General features: G+C 38.6%; 1 protein-coding gene across 1 annotated transcript; it reads right to left on the reverse strand.

The window, feature by feature from the left end:
- Positions 1–21: 21 nt before the first annotated feature.
- Positions 22–25,093, reverse strand: LOC135462148 (eukaryotic peptide chain release factor GTP-binding subunit ERF3A-like). The gene is made up of 15 exons (XM_064739523.1): positions 24,797–25,093; positions 22,784–22,882; positions 20,284–20,472; positions 19,832–19,865; positions 19,444–19,521; positions 18,744–18,924; positions 17,580–17,734; positions 16,744–16,890; positions 11,748–11,841; positions 10,995–11,075; positions 10,010–10,111; positions 9,452–9,523; positions 8,791–8,880; positions 8,123–8,294; positions 22–7,557 (listed from the first exon to the last, which is right to left on the reverse strand). The coding sequence occupies exons 1-15, from the start codon at positions 25,008–25,010 to the stop codon at positions 7,514–7,516; spliced, it is 1,752 nt and encodes a 583-aa protein (XP_064595593.1). The 5' UTR covers positions 25,011–25,093; the 3' UTR covers positions 22–7,513.
- Positions 25,094–25,301: the final 208 nt, after the last annotated feature.

A 25,301-nucleotide genomic window follows, 5' to 3' on the forward strand; every position in this document is an offset into this window, starting at 1 on the left:
GTTTTCTTATTGTATTTTTTAAGGGAAATGCTGGTAGTCAGTCCATCTATGAAATATATTTTACTTTGAAAAAAAATGTAAGGAAGAATTTATTACATTTAGTTGTTTGAAACTTTTAAACTCTAGGATCAAATTGTAGGATTTTGTAAAATGTGGACGAATAGCTGTGAGAGCACAAGCCTGTGGAAGGACTGGTTTTTAAGTGTCATTTTATGGGCTGTACTGTAGCTGACAACCACTTGCATAGTTGATTACATACACATACCAGGAGTACCTTCATAGACTTGTGGTTTGTTTTATTTTCTCTTTCTTTATTTGAAGCTGTGTTGAAAGCTGTGTAAATGGTTCCCTTGATGGCTCCTCGACTAGGCATATTAAATGGGCAGGAGGGATGGGTTGCTATGGGAGTCTTTTTAAAATGTTCTTCCTTAGTGCATTTGGTTATTCTGCTTGACAGGACGCATGCATTTTCTCTTCAACCCTGTCTACTACTAATACTAATTGTGATACTCACGCTGGCTTCTCGTGGGTAAACATTAGCAGTAGCTGATTACTAGCACACCAATCCAATTTTGAGAGTTTACCTCGGTTTATTCTTATTTAGATTCAGACTTCCCAGAATTAAATCCCGAGGCTAGTTTGTAGAGCACGATTGAAAGTGTTAAGTGTTAGATGCGTTTGTGTATTTCCAGCACATAAAATGGCACAGACATGCTTGACAACATGGCCACGGTCATCAATGTTAAGAAAGCAATAAACAGGGTCAGTTTCACACCACCGAGGCTGGTTATGGATTTCTCCTCTTGAACTGCCATGGAAAGGCTCGAGGGAAGTACACCATTTCTGGAGGATTTCTTGGGAGTCCTGTGGTTTGTACACGTATTGGGAGACACGCTTGGTGAGAAGGTGCTTAATTACAGACTTGGTGCCAGAAGTGTGTATCAAACTATGCATCAAAGTCATGTTAATATTGATGTGATTTTTATATTTGTATTCTCATAACTGATCATGTCAAAGAAAATGGATTTTATTTCTTTATGTATTCCTGCCCGAGTGATTTTTACATAATTGATAGTTATACCCTCAAAAGTTTTAAGTGAATTTTTATGTGTTAACCATTGAAAAGTGCCCTTTACTGCCACAACCTGCTACTATTCACATACTATTTAATAATTATTTGTGAACATTTCTTCATACCAACATTCATACGATACAGCATCTGAAAGCATGATCATTTATTGTTGTGCATGAGGTGCTTCAATCTTTGTGTTGTGATTATAGGCAAATCTGACAAACTTGAATGAATCCGCTTGTGTAACGTTTTACAATGTGACATTTGTATAATAACATTACATATATGTATGTGTAATACACTCCACATTTAGAGGTGGAGCCAGCATACTGCTGGTTGCCGTTGTATAAGTGAAATATTCTTGAGTACGGCGTAAAACTCCAATAAAACAAATAAATAAAATCTCCCTTATACGCCGGAGATATTGGGTTCACTCTCTACTCCAGTGCTCAGCTTAATCGTACCCAGTTTAAGTAAACTTGGTGGGACATATGTCTGGTGTCTTTCACATGGTGCTCCAGTGAGGGAGCACTTTAAATATGTATGTATGTATTAGGACCAGCCCGTTAAAGATAGGTAATGTAAATCTTCAACCTTTTCAACCACTAAAGCACTTTTTTTCAGTGGAATTTATGCATACAGTTATTATGACCATGATGCTTAAAATGATTTGTTCGTGTAATTAAAAGATTCAAGGGTCATAGAACTGTGCCAGATATTTCTCTACACCCCAGTTTTCTCAGAATGTTTCAAAAGATTGGTTGCAGAGACGGTTGAAAAGTTTGAAGCATTAGATATATGTTGTTCATTAGATGGACTAACTGTGTGAGAAAGGGAAACGTATTTCTGTTACAATTACATGTGTATTGGTGAAAAAGAGCTGGCCAGGTGTCCCCAAAATTAGAATAATTACAGTGACTGTAAATTGTGTGGATGCAACCCTCATTTACTATATTCCAGTAGTATCAGCTGCATGGATTTTTGCAGGTAATACTGTTGGTTTTCTCAATAACCTCGTCACATTCAGTGGAGATAAGTACTTATGTGCAGAATATGTGTTCAGATGTCTTTGCAGGACCTTTTTAATATGCGTGTAAATATTAACCCTGTTGTATGTTTGCATGGTATTGCTTTTATATTTGAAAGGAATATCCTGTCTACAAAAAATATGGGAAGCTGTTGTGGCAAATACAGCGAAGCACTCCTGTTCTATGCCCTCACAAAGAGTAAGAATATCAAACACCAATATTATTGTATTGCTGGAAACAACATTTTATTGTTAACAGTCTTAATCTACATTTGTATTTCAATAAGCAGCAAAGGCTTGCATGCATTGAGCTTTGTTTTTGAAGGCTTTTGTACATCAGGCTTTGTCTTGAAAAATTGAGGAGTGAAAAAAACCTTACTGTATGATATAGTCACACTGGTATACAGCCTTTGTCTTCGTGATTGCATGAAACACTGCCATTCCAGTCAATTCAGTGTCAAATTATTACTTTATACATACAGTAATACCTACAAGGACTATATGAGCGAGGAGTACATCAGTGATACTCGGGTATTAAGATTGAGGGTATTAGTACAAGTTGTGCCTGTAAATATTATTCATGAAAACAACTGTAATTTTTTATCCATATGAATGATTATTCTTGAAATTGGAATTTCTGTCTGATTGCTTACATACATTATCACATTGTTCATTCAAAAACTGTGATGTGAGTTGAGAAAGTTTTAGCATGATGTAGTTAAAGAAAACCTTAATCTACAGTGTAGGTGCCAAAGATGCATGTAAAAACCAATTGTCAGTCATAGTGGATGTTCCAGGTCAATAATAGCAATACAAATTTGCTAAACAACGTTCAATACAAGCCACCAAAAGAACTAAGGACGTAGACAAAATAACAAATTAGGATGAATTCATGTAAAGATAGGTTTTCAGTGAAACAGGAAATCAGTATCCAGTGCTGTACTTGTATATATCCTGTCCTTAAACTATGTGAAGACCTGTACAGAGCCCAACTTTCACCACTGAACTGTTAAAAACACTAACACTAAAGGATTTAGTCTATACAATTTGTAGGGACTCTTTGTAGCATTTGTAAGTGTAAATACATGTATAGAATGAAATCATGAATAATTTCATCATGACTGTGATATTCTGCACATTTTCACATGGTACATGCGCACTGTTACGGGGCTGTAGAACATACAGCATTCAGCACACCAGCTGAGGTTACACTGGTATAGGATGGTGAAAGGTGTGCTAGTGTTGTACACTCCTGATTACACTGATACAGGTCCCACTTTCACAAAACTTTGTATATCAATGTTTTGTAACTTTTCTTGTAAATAACGCGGCCTTATGGCACGGCAACTTGGATGTCTTTAATGAAAAATGTGAAGAGAAATAAGACTTTGTAAATGTTATGGTAGTGTTGTACACTCCAGATGATGTTACTGATACAGAGGAGTAAAAGTTACGATAGTATTGTACACTCCTGAGGTTACAATGGTACAGAGCTGAAAAAGTTACGGTAGTGTTGTACATTCCTGATGTTACACTGTACAGAGGTGTAAAAGTTATGGTAGTGTAGTTTACTTTTGATGTTACACTGGTACAGAGATGTATAAGTTACGGTAGTGTTTACTCCTGATGGTACACTGGTACAGAGTTATGGTAGTGATGTACACTTATGATGATGCACTGGCACAGCACTGTAACATGATTTTTACTATGGTACAGAATTGTAAAAGGTATGGTCATGCTATACACTCCATCTGATGTTATACTGGTACAGAGTTGTAACGTTTATCAGTGTTGTAGGCTCCAGCAGATGTTACACTGGTACAGAGCTGTAGAATTTATGGCAGTGGTGTACACTCCAGCTGATGTTACACTGGTACAGAGCTGTAACGTGTGGTAATGGTGTACACTTCTGATGATGTTACACTCGTAGAGAGCTGCAAAAGTTATGCTAGTGGTTAGATCTGAGATCTGTTTCATTATTCCCAGCATAGCTTTCAGAAATATTTGTGGAACCTATGCTGGGGACAAGGCCAACATGGTGTACACTTCCGCTAATGTTACCACTGGTACAGAACTAACAGATTTTGTCACCATGGTAGAAAGCTGTAAACTCCTCCTGAAGTTACCCTAGGAGAGAGTGGTTAAAGCTCGGGTAATGTTGTACACTTCTGCTGGTGTTACACTGGTGCAGAGCTCTTAACGGGCCTAGTATCTCACTGAAATTATATACTGGCACAGATCTACGATAGGTGTAACATTATGCATATATTGTATGCTACCAGTATCAAACATGTTCTGGTAAAGATATCAAGTAGGTGTAATAAAATACCTGTCTGGTACACAGTGGATCAGGTTATGCGGGTACATGTACACAAGACAGATGCTGGGTAGGTGTAGTACTGTACAGTCGTCTTCTCCATGGATCACGTTATTAATACAACTATGGTAGAAGGGTGTAGATGCTCTACTGTCTGTGTCATCTTCATAATATTTTTCTCGTGAAATCAATGTGATGAATTGTTTTAAAGTTATTCCAACATACATGTATAATAAACAATTTCAGTAAAATAATTGTCCTTGTGCCTGATGCTATGATTGTGATGCATACCTGGGAGATCTTCACGATCAGTTCAACGATATGTTGAATATCAGTTGTTCTTTTATATTTCTTTATGTCCAAGTTCAACACTTCAGTGACATGCAAGGTAAGTTCACTCATTTATTCTTTTAATTAATTGTTTTTGCTTTTTCTGGAAGACAACCTTAATTATAATTCTTCCACAGGCATATTTATTTGTGAAGAAAACTTGGCTATTTGCCTGCTGTAAAACTTACGGCCAGCAGGAGCAGTCTAACAAACGTCACAGGCAACATCTTCACTCAAGATGTTGTACAAAGTTAATTTAACGGCATATTTCTTTATCCACATTTGTTGACACAGCTTCACAACTGATTGGACACGAATTCAGCATAGACCATCTTGTAAAAATGAAAGTAATTCAGACAGGGCCACCAGTTATTGTGTGATGCTGTGAATATCATGTAGGAAATGAACATTGGTTGGTGCGAGACAGTCTACCAAAATCCTAGACAATATACTCCTTTTATCCTTTCAAACAAAGAAAAGTGACATGCAATAATCACAGGCCAGATTCACAAAGTGCATGCTGCATTACATTAGCCTGCACTGAACACCTACAGTACAAGCTGGCAAGATATATCATTTATGCAATGCCATAGACTTTGTGAAATCCGGCTTGCCTTCAATTAACATGTTTGTTATTTGTCACTCTGATAAAAGCAAGGCACAGGCAGAGCAGTGGTAAAGTTCAGAGTGGCAACAGTTTTATTCCACCCATGGGTAAAACACAGGCACAAGGCTTCTGACAATAGAAGTGTAACCTGTGACAATGTATGCCTGCCCCACATGAAGGACAAGTCCACAAGTTTGTTGCTGGCTAGGAAGCCATCATAAATAAATTTCAAGTAGGTGACCTCTTCAATAATTTTGCAACATATGCAGATTTTTAAGTATGGAAAAATCAGTTCCCAAATCATTCAGTTGAGACCAAGTTTAGGGTAAAACAGTTACACTAAATGCTTGGATTAACAAAGTCAAAGTATTCAACATAAATAATAATAAAAATGGGAAGTTTATACTATGAAAAATATGGTACTTGTATTTATATTCTGACCATTGACCATTCCCCATTCCTATCAATAACAGCAAAATCCATTGTAATATCTACAATTTACATGGCAAAGACCTACACCTATATAAGCCGCATTGCAGGTCACCTGAGGTTCATACAGATAAAACCAAAAATACACACAATAACTACTGAGGACATCTTGGTAAGAGCGTAACAAACATAACCAGTCCAGCACATGTACTTTTGTGTATATATATAGATCAAAAGAAAAAAAAAAAGAGTTCTGTTCTAATCCCTCAACTTAAGATTGTCTCATCTTAGTTTGATTGCAAACCTGGAAGAACTCCTTCCAACATATTACTTTGGTTGGAAAAAGCTTGTTTTGAAACATGCCAATGAGCACACCAACTGGATTTGATCACTGTCAGTTTAATTCATTATTCCATGGAAAAGTAGTTTCACACTGTAAAACATCTTCAGTTATATGCTTCACAATGTAGTGCAATGGTTCAACATTTATTTATTTATTAAAGTGATGCCATCAGGTATCTGGTACATTTTGCATCATATTTTGTCTTTAACTGTGCTTTGACAGTTCAAATTCATGCAGCACCACAGTGTTACATTTGAAAAGAAAATTCTGTTAACTCAAAACTCCAGTCAATAAAGCTAGTGCTACGTATGAAAATGGAATGGAAATGCTTTAAAAATAAACACTGGTAGCATGAAAACTTACCCAGAGACTTGCTAGGTCATAGACAATATACCAATCATAAAACGGTCAACAATTTTTTTTAAGCTGTATTAACAGCTTTGACAGCAGGGTTGAGTAAAAATCTGTCTGGACCATACATGCATAAACATCATGAAGATTGACCAGAGCACAAGTCAACTGTGAAATGGCTATGAAGTGACAAAGGTGGTCTTGATGTGGAGTTCAATTAGGATCTGCACAGCGTTTGATATTACAGTTCCATCAACGCAAATAATTCAAGAACTGTCAAGAGAAAGCACTGGTTTACACCCTTTGACAGGTACAACCTTGATGTGTTTGACAGACCCACATGCAGAATGTCTGTGGTCTGACTGTCCCTGATTTTCACCTCCATAACATAACACTTTCCTGAAATAATCACAAGCTTGACCTGAAGACAATCTTGCCAGCTATGTGTACCATTAAGAACAATAAGTTTCTGCAAGGCGTAGAAATGTTAGAACTAAGTGCTATGTTCACTTTGAAGATAACCAAAGCTTGACTGACATGTGGCAGGGTATTACAAGGTACACATACATTTGATCTCCACAAATTACAGCAGTGTCAGTTGCCAGAGGAGGGATCAGTAGTGCGCGTGCGCCCACCATACCAAGACTCGAGGTACAGGCAATATCAGAATTCAACAATATCAGATTACACATTCCTCTGTAAAACTTTTCTTTCTTCTTTTTTGTTGTAAATTTCATACATTTTTTAACTTTTATATACACATATATATATCAAAATATGAGGACGAAGGATAATACAGCACTGGATTGGATGAGATGAAATAGCGATGGTTTGCCTCCTGATGAGCAGGGAAACCTTCCAAACAGCTTCCCGGAGCACACAACCCTTCCCTTTGGCATGGCAGCAGTTCCGGACAGGGCGATGAGGCGAAACTCCTAGCTACTGTGCACAAGTCTCTCATGACCAACAAAAGGCCTACACTCAGTTTCCTTCATAGTCTTTAGAATTGCATCCCTTGGTGGGCACAAGTTGTGTATTTACTCCCGTACCTTCAGCACTTTCCCAATAGCAATCGTCCTTCCTGATAATAAACACCAAAACGATAGTAGTCATTGATTGATTGATGAATTCATTTACTGACTGTTACATTTATTTATTTGATTGGTATTTTACGCTGTACTCACAAATATTTCACTTACACAAAAACAGCATGAGCTGGACTTGAACTTACAGCGACCACATTGGTGGGAGACTCCCGGGCCATTACGCTGCGCTAGCACGCTAACCAACTGAGCCACGGAGGCCCCCTGACTGTTACATAACACCATACTCAAACACTTTTCAGTTATATGGTGATGGTCACTTTAATGTGTGGAGGAAACTAATGTGTCTGGAGTAAATCACAGACTTGCGTGCTACATTGGTGGAAAACAAGTTTGAATATGTAAAAGGCCCTTATGATCGCCGTAGGCCGCTTGTCACAAAGGCCCCTACAAACGAGCGAACGAGAGGGAAACCATGTTTCTTTGTGCACAGTTCGGACAGAGAGACAAGAAGTTAACAAATTTTGACAACTATGTCAGGTACATGCAGGGTCAAGCTGTCCTGTAGATATAATGGTAATGCCAAACAAAGATCCTCCTTACCTTCATCCCTTAATGTGAACCGTCCCATCTGTGGAAACTGTTTGAAGGCTTCTAAACAGATCATGCCCCCATTGACTTCAAGTCGGGCTATTGCCACTTGGTCTTGTTTGATAAATCTAGGTTTCATCACAGTTTTTTCCCCTGTCTTTTTGTCTAGTACACACAACAATGCCTACAACAGAAGATATTTAGCTTATTTTGTAAGTGCAATGTGTATGAATGTGATAAAGCTACATCTAAAAAGCCTGTTAGCACTTTTCTTTCCCAAAATGTACCGTGTAAATGCCTCGCACTATTGGCAAAACAAATTCTGCTTTATTCTCTTATACAACACTCAGGAATTTAATCAGGCTGTCTACTCTTGTTGTACCAAGCTTAAATATCACCAGTGAAATGTTTTAAGCATCAAACAGCAGTAGTGTTACTGTATATCATTTGTGACTCAATCAATCATTCTGCTTCTTTCTGAGCATTCTTCTAACCTTCAAAGGTGGGCTGAGGCTTGTTCGGAAGGTGAGATGACATCTTTCTGGACAAAAGTAAGTTTCAGCACATAGGTTTATCACCTTAATGTGCCTGCTAAAATGTATCATTTTGGGTGAATATTTGAAGCCAACTAAGGTAAAAAAAAAAAAAAAAAAAGGTATGTAGATGGTCACTCTGCTTACCTTGATAGTTACTTCCTCAGCACAGGTGTGAATATGCAGGACAGCACTGTATCCTGCACAGATGATAGACTTGTGCTCCAAGATCACAATCTGAAATTCGGATTTTGAGCAAAATGTTACACACAAGCAATATGATCCAAATGATGCTAAAGAGAATCTGTAAGCCTGTAGCAAAGACAAGCGATACTCAATGGTCCTGCATCCCCAAACTTTGGCACATTAATTTCACATGTCAAAGAGATCAAGATTTGGACAAAAAATTAACAAATCTTGACATTATTTTTGACATATAAAAGTTTTGAAGTCTTGAAACTTTATTTGAAGTTTATTAATTAATTGGATTATTCTTTGCTACCGCAGAGAAACATTTTTCATTTTACAATGGCAACCACTTTCAGGGTTGGAAAGATAAGAAAGTACCTGTTTTCCTACTTGTATCAAATTCTCTCCTTACCATCACGGGCTATTTACAAACACAACTGATATCCTAACAAATTATTAAACTGAAGTGTCTAGGGGAAAATGAATTCCTTCATGAATGAAACGTTAAACAAGTGTGCCTTAATTCCTCTCACATAAAATATTTCATAGAAGAATATTAAAAGTAATAATTTTATGTTTTTACATGTGTCAATGGCAAAACATGTTTGGAAATTCTTACTTGAGCATCAAATATTCGTCCTGTGTGACAGAGACTGTCGAGTGAACACAAAACAAATCCAGCAGACACATCCTATGGAAAAAAAATATATATATACATAAAGGTAAACGTTTCATTTCTGAAACTGCTAAATAGTATTCGGTTCAAGTCATCTCAATTAAGCAACACTCATGTTCACTCCGCATGTTGTAAGAGTATTATTCTGTACACTTCAGCCATTGCACTGTTAATGAAGCTATGAAGCCTAGCTAAATCATATGCTTTTATATACATTTATTCCACGGTGGTCAGTTTTATGGGTGGACAAAACTGGAGTAAATCCCCAATCTGTGACAGGCAAACGGCCCATGGCCACATGATACAAATCCATAAATTAAAGTCAAACCAACCCTATTTTTATCAACTTCTCTAATTCCCTTTGTCTTTTTCGCAGATGGTGCTTCATAGTTCGGTGAGCCGAAACATGACAAGATCACAAAAACACTCAAGTTGTGAGGAAATGAGATGTATGAGAAACCATTTAGCAAACAGTGTATATGAATAATGCAGTTTTCTTACCTCTTCCTCTACCCCCTTAAGCTTCACCTTCACATTTTCTCCAGGATTTGCAGTATCTGTTTCTTCATCATCTGACCACAGCATCATTACCTCCACATTTACCTGTCAATAAAAAACAGCTGCATCTTTAAACAGTTCAGAGAGCTCACACAGGTTAGAGAGCTCACACAGAACTCAATTCAGACATGTCAGATGGCCTTACTTAACTCAAAGAGATCTTTCACAACTCCATTCTGAAAAGTTCATTTCACAACTCAGTTCTGAAAATTCATTTTACAACTCATTCCGAGAGTTCATTACACAACACAGCCCTGAGACTTTGTTATACAACTCAGCTCAGAGCCCTCACACACAGGTCAGTTCAGAGGGCTCACACACAACTCAGTTTAGAGAGCTCACAAACGATGCAGTTTAGAGAGCTCACACACAACTCAGCTCAGTTCAGAGGGCTCACACACAGCTCAGTTCAGGGGGCTCGCACACAATTCAGTTTGGAGAGCTCAAACACCCATTCGACTTGCCACTTCAAAAGAACCACTTTATCATGAAACACATGTCAAAAACATATCATGTATCAACATTTAAACAGAAAGTTTAACTTAAAATGACCTTAGTCAGACGTGCTGGGTATATCTGGCATCAGCCAGAAAATTTATTCTCATTGGTCATCACAATATGAACACTGTAGTATGAGTAACAATAAATGGACATTACATTATCTCCAAGTTTAATCAGAGTGCTAAAACTTGTAACTTTTAGGAAAATTAAGTTCTCTATTGCAGGATACCAGGATTGCATCAACAAGGAAATCTTATCACTAACAATCGAGAGGCGGCATATTTTTAATCATGTGAGAAGGTGCTAGTGTGAAGCAGGATATGCACACATTGTTAGGTTAAAAATTGATTGTAGCACAACATCTACAATGTTACAATGTATCAGTTTCTACTGGTCACAGATCAACAGACTTATCAGAACCACTGACCTTGTTTGGCATCAGCATCAAGACCTGGCCCTTTGATATTACCCCAGACTCCACCTTCCCCAATACAATGGTTCCCATATCCTGGAAATTTAGAGAGAAAAGTATGAAAAATCTTCAAATGCCAAATTAGACCACAGTTTTAAAACGAGTACAGAGGAAACATGCTCAGCAGGGTATTTATATCTATCCATAAAGCACTGTCTTTGGAGGAACACTTATTTAGCAGAAATTTGATATACTGCAAACCAGCCATGCATCACAGTTGCACCCTGAATGTCATGCTGTATATCAGAAAACTCAGGCTGTTCAACTATTTGATCTAGTCTGTATAATATCAGTGTAACTAAACTTGACAAATATATGTAACTGGCTCTATCAGGTGTTCAATGTAATTGTATTTCAACAGATGTACAGTTTGAATCTGCAACTGTTCCTTTTCGAAGCCAGGTACATGATGGTGTATATAAACTTTGCAGCTTTTGGTGAGACAACTCTGTGACTTTATGAACTCCCAGTTGAAAGACCTGAACTACTGAACAGAATAACATCAAGAAACTGCCACACGAAGATGGACTACATTTCTTGTCAAGAATCCTGTCCCACAATTTAAATCTTGTATTGTGTATTACCAATGGGGAACTTGTAAAACTTCTCCCTGTCTGTAATGAAATGGTCCTAAGCAAGAACTCTTGTTCTTTCCTGTGAGGTTTCCTATTCCAGGCAATGGCTAATCTGTTTGGAGTTTTGTCTCACCTTGTATCGGTCTACAACTGGCACCCTCACTGGTCCCTCTGCCATCCTGTTCATTGAGGGAAGTGCATCCAAGTACTCAATCAGAGCTGGGCCCCTGAACAATACATCCACTTATAGATAAAACATTGGTTAAACCATAAAGTATTGTAAAGATGGAATAATATGACAGTCCACCTTAAAAACAAGACCTTATTACTGCATACACTGTTGGCAAAGTGCAGTACTGAAGACGTCATTTGAAGAAATGGTGCATGTAATAAATGTGAATGCTTTTTTCATGCCCCAGTGAATTACTTCACTAGCATACCTCATTAGGGAGTGTTCCAATCCAGTGTTTTCTCTTCCGCAGTTTTCTTCACGTAAAGAACACGGTAACGGGCAACACCCACCGTTTTCCACAAATCGCCAGTATTCTAAAAACGCCAAATGGACACTTGGGTCAAGTGCTATCACAATCGACTTCGCTATCTTTGACGAGACCGTGAAATCAACTCCGCGTATCTCTCAGCGCGCTAATAGGCACAGCTAACTACCGCACATGTAGTCGCCGAATCACACCGATCTGCAACATGAGCCTGCATGCGGAATCAGTATACACAGCACACTGCCGACTTTTATTGTGTATGGTGATTTTATCATACAAATGAAGTTTCAAATGAAATAATTATAGAACAATTACCCACTGAACAAGTTGTGCTTAGCTACAGAATGTTGTCTGCTGTTTTTATATTACAGGTCATCAACGACAACGGTAAAATGACATCGGGGAGTGCATACGATCTATACCTTGCTGTCCAAAACATTCACAGATATAATCTGAAATTAACTTACCTGAGATCTTGAGTAGCTGACTTTGGCTAAACAAAAATTTATATAGGCCTATTTTATCCAATGAATGAAAGAAGTATATAGGGCTACTTTGTGTTTTTCTGGCACGAATACTCAAATTTTTGGATAAAAACGGAATTGCACTCCAAAATATCCACATAGCTTTGAGTGGTTGACTTTGATCGCCAATGGCCGCATCTGTGACACGCATGTCTTGGTTGTAATTGAATTAAAATTAAGCTTCAAACATAAACAAACTGTGGAGATAACATTTAGTGGGTATAAAACAAAGTGGGTGTTCATTCGTCTTTAGCTTGATGAATCTTCCGTATGCTGGTAAAGTTAAGAAAATGAATGTCGCTTTGATACACATTATCCCAGTGGCTGTGTCTCTGCTGTGGACCAATGAGTGAGCTTCTAACAAACTGTAATTTGTTCATCTACGGGAATGTAAGCCATTTCTGGCTACACAGTACGATTAAAATCGACAACAAGCAACTAATGGTGTTGCTTGACTGCGTTAATCAAGCCTGAATGTCTGGCTCCGATAATGAAGAATTAATTTGTTTTATGCTGAACTGCTCAAAGATGACAGGTCACTTTACCACTTAATTAAAAGTAATCACTAGGCAGACAAAGGCCGGTGTGAAAACAAGGGACACCTCTTTAAATACTGCTCACAGAAGGTGCGAAAGTCATCTTTTTACATAGTGATAATCCATCTCCCATTGTTTAAATCTTTGACCCAGATTACGAGGATTAGAGACCCCGCAGGACACAAAAGAGGTTTATAACCATCCTTGATAGTACCTGTTTGACAAGATTTTTTTCAGTATTCCCTTGATTAAATATGCGAACATTAATTCCCATGAATGATAAATACTTTGTAGTATATGCCCCTCACCTTGCTGTTTGTATGTGTTTATATTTTATGTAATATTTATAATATAAATGAAATTAAACTTTCTCTCTCTCATACATATATCATATACTTTCACCTTCATACCAGGTTATAACTGGCGTTTAAAAATATAAATAAACGCAACCTGGACCAGAAAAAAGCTCAAGTTTGAGTTGCTGCTTGTTAGGGGTCCACACTAGTTCCTAGTGGGACACCTCTTGAAATCGTTTGGATTATTATCATTATTCTTCTTATTCAACTCGTAAAATTACAATATCTCGAAAATTATAAAAGCTAAAAAAAAAGAAAAACTTTGAAGTCTTAATAAGGAACAAGTGAAGCAACTTTTGACGTCACGTGCTGCTTTACCAGTCCTGTGATATAGTGGCCATTTTGAATTTTATTGGTACGCGCTAAAAAATCTTCTTCTCCACAACGGCTAAACCTGACGAGATGACCTGTCCTGTTGCCCTACCCATACTGTAAAAAACTTTTAGTTTGGTATGCAAATAAGGCCAAATGAAATTGGCTCAAAAAAGGGGTCAACTTTTAAAACTGCTTAAAATCATAAAACAAACACTACCTGGTGCCCCTTGACATCACGATTATGAATCTTCGAGAATTATTTTTGGACTTTGTGTAGTTCTGATGTTATGATCAAAAAACCAGCAAAAATTTGACAAAACCGTCCTATGTCAATAAAACAAGAGTTTGGTCCTAGACTGCATCAAACCATTGACTGCAGTTTACCGTGGGAATGGGCATCAGCCCTGCAACAATGTATTCTTTCTCCCTCTTGTCCTCGGCTATCAGCCCAAGATGAAAGCCGCCTAATCTCTATGCTAGTCTTCAGTACTTGGTCCATTGTAAATGATGCCAGGTAGTCTTGGGGTTCAAATCCAGTACAATCCATTCCACTTTTTTAGCTTTTTTTTTTTATTATCATGAACACTAGGCTACTGAAAGTGGTAAAAGATTAGTGGCGAGGACCCCGGCAATGCTATTGAATAACAGTTTTAATTAAAATTTATGCTTCTATGAATCCCTGAAAAGGGCTAGCTCAAAGTCCCAAGGAATTGTACAGATTCTTCGCTGCACAAGTGACGGTATGTAAAATTATGAACTCTGATCTGCTGATCTAGATTTGGCAGAAGATTTCACAATCGTGATGACTCATTCTTCCAAAGTGGGGTCAATGAAAATAACTTCACCCAACTGGTTAATAATACTGAATTCTGTACGCTGTCAGTTGATTTTGACATTTTATTACACAATGTTTAAAATTGTTGCAATGTGAAATTGGTAATAGGCATCACTTTATACAAAGTTGAGTTTATGATTGCCATTTTAAGAAAAGAGATTTAAAACTGTCTTGAGACTGAACTTGTACAGGTTTCTCTTCCTCAAATGAGCAAAATAGCAGACAAAACTAGTCTTTCTATTCAATACTGTATCACACCCCTTGTTGTAAGGCCGCTGTCAGTATTCCACCAATCCCTCAATATAGGGGTATATATTTAGAAAAAAGCTTCCACCAATGCAGGCAGCGAAATTTGGCCTGCCGGCGAAACCCAGAAATCGATTACGTCTTTTCCGCCTCGCCTAACCGATCATTCGGTTACGCCACGTATGTTTATCAACCCGATCGGTTACGCTAATTGTTTACGTGGTTTATGTTTCAGGCATCATTCTGGATCATTAATAAAAGTATTCAGCTCAATGTTATGTTTGTTTTTCTTTTCTATATCTAGCAGCTCATACCGTAAGGTTGGTGAACAAAAGAAAGAGAAATTTTACACTCACACGGTGTTTCAGCGTTGTGTGTTGCCTGGTTGGTACTTGACTCCTGTGGCACATTTTTACGTGAAATTCCGTTATACAGGCTTATATGTTTGCAATATGCCCAGTCCAACATTAAGTACTTCCAGTAAGTGTCATTACGGTATTGGGGAGCGAGTTTGGTATCCCTGATTACTGATAATTAACGCAGTTTCCAACGCACGTGGTGTGAGTCTTACCACAGTGATATATATATATATATATATATATACTCGCTACAGGGCCGGGAGAGACCTTGACGTCACAGGCCTATGCGTCACAGGCCTGTGCTCTAAATCAGAACGCAGCCGGTGAGGTCCCGTAAGGGTTCCATCAATCTGTACGGTAGACTCGACTAATTTGGGCTCGAGTAGCAGTTAAACTACATGTACATGAAAAGGTAACCTTGTTTTATTTACTTGCGTGATCGTGAAAAGATAAGTCAAAATAAATAATTTGAGTATTATCTCAAAGCCTGTAAGGCATATATGAATGATTACATTTCCATGTGACCAGCACAGGCAGCTGGCTGTGGCTGAAGTCGATGTTTCTATTTTTAGACGCGTTGCCATACTAACCGCGTTGTGATTCTGAAAGCTGTTCAGTCCAGTTTATCTGTAGTTACCTAATGCACACTGACTCTAAGGACGTTCTCGTTGGACAGTTGGCCTAACCGATTTTCCGGTTAGCCAAATTGAACCGCACGTAACCGTTGCGCGACCGACGGTTTCGTTCGCGCCAAATTTCGCTGCCTGCAATGGATGCATAAACGAACTGCAAGTGATGCAAAAATCAACAAACTACATGTAGAAAGTTTCAAACTTCCAGGCACATCCCTCACCAGAACGTTTGACTATTATATAGTTGTATATGTTCTTGTTGCAATACGTAGCTTTTACGGCCATTTCGCTCATGGATGTCGTGGCTGTTCAAATCACCAATCAAATATTTTTCCAAGGTAATTTTCACTGTTTATCTACATACATTTTATATTCAACTAATAGCTGTTTATATATGAAATAACTTTTATATGCATGTACATGTTCCGCGAACGGGTTGATAACAGCAGATCGCTTGCCGGCACTACTTCCAAAGCCGATTGCCTTCAGCTAAGGTCATGGCTCTTCCCGCTGAGCAGCCCGCTTTCACAACAGGTCGCTGACCACAGCTAGAGGATGGTAGGTCGGCTACCGTGTTCTAAACGATGATGGGTTTCAACACCTGGTGTTTTTGAGAATGTTTTCTTCATTGAAGAAAACTGTGGAAGAGAAAACGGTGGATGGGAGTGCTCCCTTATTTAGGTGACAACTCTTGTATCTATATCCACAGAGCTGGCATTGTCAGCTGTAAGAGATAAAACACAAGGCTTCACTATAGCACACAACAAGGTGATAAGCGATGACAGCAATCCTCACAACACAATAGAGAACAGATGACTGGGTGACTCACCTGTACCAAGGACAGATTTCTTCTGAAGGAACGTCCCTTAAAAATGCTCCCGTCATTCCTGACACAGGCATGAAGTACACATCTGCCTTTGGATTAAACCCCACCTTCTTCAAATATGGAATGAGTTTGTCTTTGCATTCATTGTACCTACAATTAAACATTTATTGTCCACTGAGTTAACAACTGGAGATTTCACTTTAGTGTGAATCTAGTAAACTCCACCAAGACTTTTTGGGTTGGACACCGATGTAAACTGTTCTATTTAGTCTATGCTAGCCATACCGATGGAAAATGTTAATAACAGATTTAGCAAATTTAAAAATAAATTTGGCAAAACTATTCATGTATAATATTCTTGTGTGATGAGATACTCCTTTTTCACATCCATAACCCCATGTGTAGTTCTCGAAGAGTAGAAGTTAGCCATGGCAGCACCACAAAAGTATTACCAGAAAAGTTTAAATAATAGTCTCACACATGTGTTTATCTGTTTGGTGTATTATGCTGTACTCAAGCAGACTTCATTCATAGGAAGACAGCCAGCATTATGTTGGGGGGAAACTCATGGCAGAGTTAGCCTAAACTGGAAGAGCCTATAGTGATAGAATACACGAGAGGTCCTGAGTCACTGTCCTTTTTGAATGATCACTGCTTTGCCTTAAGTTTCTGTTCGCAAATTGTGAATTTTGCTTTGACCAGATGATTGTCAAAATGGTCGAAACATTAATGACCAGTTTAGCCACAATGGCTGCAGCAAATAAAAGGCTTGTGCTTGCACAGTTAGTGTAGCAAATTTCACCGTAAGATGCCTAGGAGCATGTGTATGGGCTACTCACCGATCTTCTGACCACTCTACTGTGGGGTCATCCATTTTATTAATGAGTACGACTAGGTGCTTAACTCCAGCAGTCTTGGCCAACATGGCATGTTCTCGCGTTTGGCCTCCTCGCTCAAATCCAGTCTCAAACTCTCCTTTTCTCGCTGATATTACCTTCATGGAGAATAGAAGAAAAAGCATTGATAAGCCATTCATAGCTCCCTTTCAAATCTAAACTGCCAGGCTCATCGTTAGTTCTGCAAACTACTGTTCCTGTGTTTTTATGCAGTTCAGCTTCCATAGCTTTTTTTTTTTAGGTTAAGACAGATAAAAATGTTTATTTTGTGAACATAAACTTTACTTGTATTACTTAGCCACTTGTAGTTCAATGTCTGATACTAAATCAACAACACAAACTAAGGTACTTTTTAAAAATGAGTAGGCGGAGGAATTAAGGCAGGTTACTTCCTATCTAAGCCTTGTACACTTACGCTAAAAAGTTACCTATTAGAAGGCAAAACTAAGCACATAACCATTGGATGGCAATACACCTATGTAACCTTTTATAATGATGACCTTTTCTGATGTAACATTCAACTAAAGATACTACCAAAGATGTGACCTCAGTCTGACGTGCTGTTTACATCAGGATTCAGCGACAGGTTTGTCCTCATTGGTCACCTCACTGGTCTCATTCCTAACTTAGATTGTTATTGCATAAGTACTTAGATTGTTATTGCATAAGTATATGCAAGATCAGTCAGCGTCAGGGAGCAAAATGTCAAACTAGACTTGCGTTTCAAGTTTACAGAACTGAGGACAGGAAATGTGAAGTTTCATGTCATTTGGTATTAAATATAAAATAGTGGCAAAGCTGAATGAAAACCATAGTCCTGCTTAATTTTTCTTGACCGCAAATGCAAAAGTACTGAAGTACAAAGGTTGTCGATCATCAAGTCTAAGGTCTGACTGGACGACCGTTAGACCAGCTCAGCATCCACAATTTTACTCCTACACTGCTGTCACAAGAGAATGAAATAATATGATAGTTGCTTTTTTGAGAGGTGAGCACCGGCCCGAACAAAAAAAAAAAAAAAAAATGAACATATACGAGCAATAATGGGCAGCTGCATTTTAGCTAATTCACTTTCAAGCCATACAAATCCATTGTATTAGTACTTACCAAGACTGCTAAATCTGCCTGTGAAGCACCACCTATCATATTAGGTACAAAACTCTTGTGGCCAGGAGCATCTAATATAGTAAAATGTCTCTTTTCAGTTTCAAAAAATGCTCTGCCAACTTCCACAGTTTTGCCCTTGTCTCTCTCCTCCTGGTTTGTGTCTAGTGCCCAGGATAAGTACCTGAAAATCACAGCATCGTATCAGAAGCTGTTGGAGCAGATTACTTAAGCAAACTACTAAGTTAGCAGCCTCTATAATGGACATTCTTGCTTTCTGAGCTGATCACTGTGAAATGATTTTGTGGGGAGAACAGTTTATAGAATGATTACATGGCTTGTATGTACCAACCAACTAATGGACAAATATCAATAACATTTCCCATTAGTAAGATAGCTTCACTGCAACAGTTTCTGTGAAACACACAAAAAGAAAAAAAATTGGTAAAACTATTATTATTAGGAGATTTATACAATTTCACGGAACTTGGCAACACTCAACACTTTGGTTATGGTTGACTAACTTAACTACTGTCATGGTTGTGTTCAGAGCCAACAAAATCACCCAGGATGTCCATGTTACCTTTTTGTTAGATGAGAAAATGCCATACTTTTCAAGACAATATGTTGTCTCCACATGACTAACAAATGAAATCAACAGCTCATCAGACATAAGTGCCATTATATTGGTGTAATACTGTACCAAGTTTCTCTGTTCTTCTCTTTTGCTTCTCGCTCATATTTCTCCAGTGTTCTTTTGTCAACTTGACCAGTCAAATACCTGAAGAAAACATCCAAATATGCTCTTAAAATACATACTACAATTTATCTTTTTTATTTAGTCACTGTTGTTTAATACCATACTCAAGAATCTTATGAAAGATAATGTTTTGTTTGTTGTTAGTTTGGCCCAGTACAGGAGATGCAAACAACTCAAAGTAATGATAAACACTGGAAACTAATGTGAAATGAACAGAGATCTTATTTCACTAAGAGTCCGGTTTACTATATCCCCATATAAGCTACAATCTATATCCTACGTGGCTAACTTCCAACAGCTGCTGCATCATTATATTAACCAATAAACTTACATTATATGGCCTCCAATTGTGGATTTCCCAGCATCTGTAATGAAAAAAGAAATACAACAATTTTACAAAGTATCTCCGTAACAAAACTTCCTCTTGTACCCAATGCAGTAGGTGGGTTCTCTCCTGTTACCCGAGATGAGTGTACCAACAGACACGTCATGTAAACATACATCTTGGCTCAATTGAGTACAAGGTACTGGCTAAGTCATTTGTATTACAGACCTTCAAACACAACTGAAAATGTGAACACTGTTTTGAAAATTGGTCAATATATGTAATCTGGAGCTTAAATTACGCAAAAATTTTTTTCTATTTTAAGGGTAGTTCAGTTGAAGACCACTTCAACAGTGTGTATAATAAGTAACTACCAACATCTTACATCTAATGTGTTACATGTATTGTTAATTTTTTTTAACTACAGCTAACATTAATCAATGAAACTCTCAACTTACCTACATGGCCAATAAAGACAACATTGACATGCTCCTTTTTAATACTTTTCTCTGCCTCTTTAGCTCCATTTTTCTTCTTTTTGGTGGCTGTGGCTGTGTCTGAGGATGCTTCTCCAGAGTCTGTGCCTTGGGCTTCATCACCTTCCTCCTCCTCCTCCTCATCATCATCATCATTATCTGCCCAGTCATCTAAATATAGTAAAACATCTAGTCACAAGGCCTCAACCAAGTTACATTTTAGACTTACCACCAATGTGGTCTTCAAGTTACAGTTTTAACTGCAACACTGAGGTGCAGTTTTTTGGCATAATAAGATCATTTGCCCCCATTTGCCCATACTGCGATTTATGTGTTTAAATTTAGAAGAGTAGGGGATAATGCGAGGCATTCCTGAGGATATCCTGTCCAAAGTTGAAACTGAACTATCACCTCAAGTGTCCAAGCAACAACCATGTCAGGCCATGAAATTTAGGTGTTTGACATAACCAAAAGATCGGTTATGGGTTTTAAGCCTTGTATCACCAATCATTCAGTTTCATCCCGACGCAAAAACAGACCAATCATTTGCGCCAATTGGTTATGTGAACACGTGGCTAATACAGTAATCTACAGTACTTCCTAGCAGAGTTTTTCCTTTTAGTTACTGTAACTATAGCAAAGCGTATTAGTGAGTGAGTGAGTGCTTGGGGTTTAACGTCGTACTCAACAATTCTTCAGTCATATGACGATGAAGGAATCTTTAGGGTGCATGTACGTGTAATGTGCCTCCTTGTAGCAGGACGGATTTCCACCGCTCTTTTATTTAGTGCTGCTTCACTGAGACGACTTACCGAAGGCAAGTAAGCCGCACCGCCCGAGCCATTATACTGATACGGGTCAACCAGTCGTTGCACTATCCCCTTCATGCTGAATGCCAAGCGAGGAAGTTACAACTTCCTCTTTTAAAGTCTTAAGTGTGACTCGATCAAGGATTGATCCTGGATCTAACGGTCCTGAAGCGGACGCTCTACCAACTGTGCTATTCGGGTCGGTCCCAAAGCGTATTAATTTGCCTATGAAGTTGGTTGCATTGCAGTACAGTGAGCTATCGTACATGCCCAGAGAAATCCTCCGCTAACATGGGTGGGGGGGGGATTGGGGGGGCACACCACAAATGGTGATCAGCATAGTTCAGGGGATCAGGAAGCCACTATAAAACATGTTATACATGCTGAGAATCATGAGACTTTTTGGAAATGGAGTTTATTTTATTCTTATTTGATTGGTGTTTTACGCCGTACTCAAGAATATTTCACTTATACGACGACAGCCAGCATTATGGTGGTGGAAACCGGGCACAGCCCGGGAGAAACCCACGACCATCCGCAGGTTGCTGTCAGACCTTCCCACTTACGGCCGGAGAGGAAGCCAGCATGAGCTGGACTTTAACTCACAGCGACCGCATTGGTGAGAGGTAACCGACTGAGCCACGGAGGCCCCTATATTTTTATTTGATGATTAATAATTAGCTACGTGTAGTGTATGTAATATCCAACTGGCTTATGAAGCTCTCACCATCCCTGTCTGATAAAATGGTTTCGTCCAATGATGTGATATAACCACTAGCATCAGGGAATGTCAACAATGACCAGCACATGGAAAATTGTTGAACAGTTAAAGTTAAAATCCAGTTCAAAGTGAATGTTCTCTTTCTCTGCCTACCACCGGCTCATCAAGAACACAATACATGATTGAGGAATGCCGTTAGTAGCATACACAGTGTTCCGTAGATAGCAAAGGAGGCATGTAGTGCACTGAATGGCGAATAGCACTTCCTAAGCCAAAAGTTTTTATATTTTATTTAATATGGAAGCATTCACACGCGAAGTCAATAGGTGGTTTGTTGACTGGGCTTGACCGCACAAATGACAGGAGACGGCGCATTGACCCTGATTAACAGATAGGGCGTGGACCTCAACAAAATTTGATCAGAGCTGCAATTAGAGCCTAGGGCATAATGGCATCGACTTCAGTTCAACACTTTGCAGCATCATGGCACAAAGTGACTTTTCTTTCAAAGTCTTATAAGCGCTTGTTTTTTTGCCAACAGACTAGTATTCGAACAAACTGGCAAAAAGTAGTTCTAACAACTGATACGACTTCTATTCTGTGGTAATTGACGTGATATCATACGCTGAGGATGTCCGGACACCTTGTTGGGGTAACTCTATACTCGTCGAGTGTTACATTTGTGGAAACATTCTGGGGAGAGATTAGCATAACCGATTTATCAGTCTGCACAAATTACACTCTACGTAACCAACACGTGAACGGTCGTTTTGTTTAGGCCAAATTTCGGTGCCTGCATGGGGCACCTAACCCACATAAGTCTTTGAACTGCACTTCACAAAAAGAAATGAGGAATATAATACTTATAACAGAGGCACAGTAATGCCTTGCAGTAATGAAGAAAGATGTTGAATAGAAGTGATGAAGCCGTATGTTAATGGTCATAGCCAACCTGGCGAGCTTTGGTCTTCATCTAGGTTGTTAACCTTGGCTGCTTCATTATGTCCATCTGACGTCTTTGATTCCTCATTTACAGTTGCAGATTCCGTACCTTAAAGGCAAAAATGCACATATACACATCAATATATAAAATCAGAATAAACCTGAGCTTGAGAAACTTCTTTGTTTTTATCAACGTTATGGTACCGCTCTAAGAATTCCACAAGAATCGTAAGATACCTGACAAGCCAACTGAATTAAGGCCACAGCCAAATAAAGATGAAGTGGATTTTAAAGTATTTTCTGTACTATTTCAAGTATTCAGAAAAGAAACTTAAATTTAGTAGCACAGCTACAATCTTGTTTTATTGTGCTTTATACGTACATAAAACCTGAGCTCAATAATTGCAGTACTTTTCGAGATACCATCCCAAACACTGATTTACTGTGTAACTTTGCATCATTAATTCAACACACAGCATCAATGGACAATACAAAAGAGGCCAACTTGTGAATTTTGGAATTTACAGTAATTGTGACGAAGAGGAGTCATCAGGTGTGTGAACACATACTGTGTGTTCTTGTAGAAGGGGGTTTACAGTAATTAATATGCATGTAGGACATTATTGATGAATCATTCCCCTAGTGTCATTGCATTTTTGAGGTAAGTAAAAACCGAGCTCAATACATATAGTACTATTTAAGATACCACACCCAACAATTACCTTCACACTGACATGATTGAGCAGATGACTGGGTGTGACATTAGCTATGCCTGTACTTTGTACAGACGAGCTAAAAAGAAGAAAAAGCAAACATGCATACACATCACAATGCTGTCTGATGGTAACAAATTGATAATACATATCACTACCACAATGCAACAGAAGCATACTGAATGTCATTTATCACTGATTTGTTCGTTTGAGATAAATTATCCTTCTCAAGATCATGCTGGTGGGGTATTTCTGCCAAATTTCATTCACATTAAAAGATAAAACTCACTAATCAACAAACTTTGTCTTGAACCAACGAGGTACACATGAAGACAGGCTATCAAACGGCAGTGAGTGATGACCCTTCTGATGACCATTTTGACTGACACTATCTGGGAGGATCCCAGCTTTGTTGGACCACAAACGGCTCCTCTTACGCTCACATAAACCATTCCTAGTACATGACCCAGCAAAGCTTCAAACAGGCTGCCATGTTCACCATCTCTAACTTTTCCGCTAGAGCGTGGTGCTGGCCAACCCAAGATTTTCACCTGTGAACAACACACATCTGCATGGCAAAAAATAACCATCATGGAGAATACTCCACAAAGCTTTGAGAGGGCACACATGGCTGCCTGTTCAAACTTTGCCTTGTTTTTTGGTCTACAAATGATCCATTGAGCAGTACACAGGCCCACTGTGGTCCATGGATTGACAATTGGTGACTCGAGGACGAGTAACACAGAAGGTCCAAATAACGGTAAGCCGTAACATTTTCTTCTGTGACATTGCACTGCATGTGTACTTCATACATGTTTTATGAGCACAGGTACACCAATGACTGTGACGTAAAAAAGCAAAGAACAATTTAGTTCACAGCTTTGGACTGTCTTGATTACTTTTATCACTGACAAGTTCAATAGAAGGTAAAATTCATTATGACACTCACTACAGGTCACCAAATACCAAAACATACTCAGAAGACTTATTCAATTTATTAAGCTAAATAAGAGGATCAGAGCCATTCAGAGATAAATAGCATGGTACAACATGAATTACCACTAACTGCAGGGAAATATTCATTGTAAGTAAGTTTGGAACACACATACAGTTGGTGACATCATTGCTTTAGTGTCTTCAGCTGTACACAGATTTCACCACCACAGATTTACTTTAGTTGAACTGTACGTAGTCCATATGGAAAGGAAGTCGTGCTATCACATTTCCTCTTAGAACTGCTTATCCTTGTATCGATATTGCATCAAAATTAAACTCATATACTTGACTGACATCTTCTTATTACCACATACCCTGGTTCTCGTCAGCCGAGGGTGTACAACTTGATGTAGAAGGCACAAATTCCGCAGCAAACACATTCTGTCCGGGAACGAATGCTGGTGCGTTCACGTTGAGACTGGATAAAGGCTTGGAAAGTTCCGAAACTGGGCCAGAATCACCTGATCCGCCGTTTAATTCTTGGTCCCAAGAATCCGGGGGATTATTCTGACCGTCTTGGGTAGCCATTTCAACATTTAGCAAACAAATAATTCAATAAAAACTTTTATAAGCACGGCTTCGCAGACCCGAACCGCGTGTGAGAAGTTCTGGTGACGTCACGACAGTGATGACATGCGCCTGTCGCAATCTCATGGGTTAACGTAGTTTCGTTATGTTGAGCCATTATTCACTTGACATTTTTTGTAGGCGTTTACCCATATTGTGGCAATAGCAGGCAGTTCTTAACAGCAAATACTAAATTTTGATCTTTTTAAGTATTTTACCGGTCGATCAGATGGGTTAGAGGTTATAAATCCA

Source organism: Liolophura sinensis, chromosome 1, assembly GCF_032854445.1.
Source record: "Liolophura sinensis isolate JHLJ2023 chromosome 1, CUHK_Ljap_v2, whole genome shotgun sequence".
Taxonomy (NCBI): Eukaryota; Metazoa; Mollusca; class Polyplacophora; order Chitonida; family Chitonidae; genus Liolophura; species Liolophura sinensis.

Bases quoted from the DNA above. Each gene is read 5' to 3' on its own strand.
- LOC135462148 (XM_064739523.1), bottom strand. From the start codon at position 25,010: ATGGCTACCCAAGACGGTCAGAATAATCCCCCGGATTCTTGGGACCAA. The intron at 18,925-19,443 runs GTACAGTATTAC...TGTGATTTTCAG, and splicing joins GAGAAGAACAGAGAAACTTG to GTACTTATCCTGGGCACTAG. The intron at 9,524-10,009 runs GTAAGAAAACTG...TTTTTTCCATAG, and splicing joins TTAAGGGGGTAGAGGAAGAG to GATGTGTCTGCTGGATTTGT.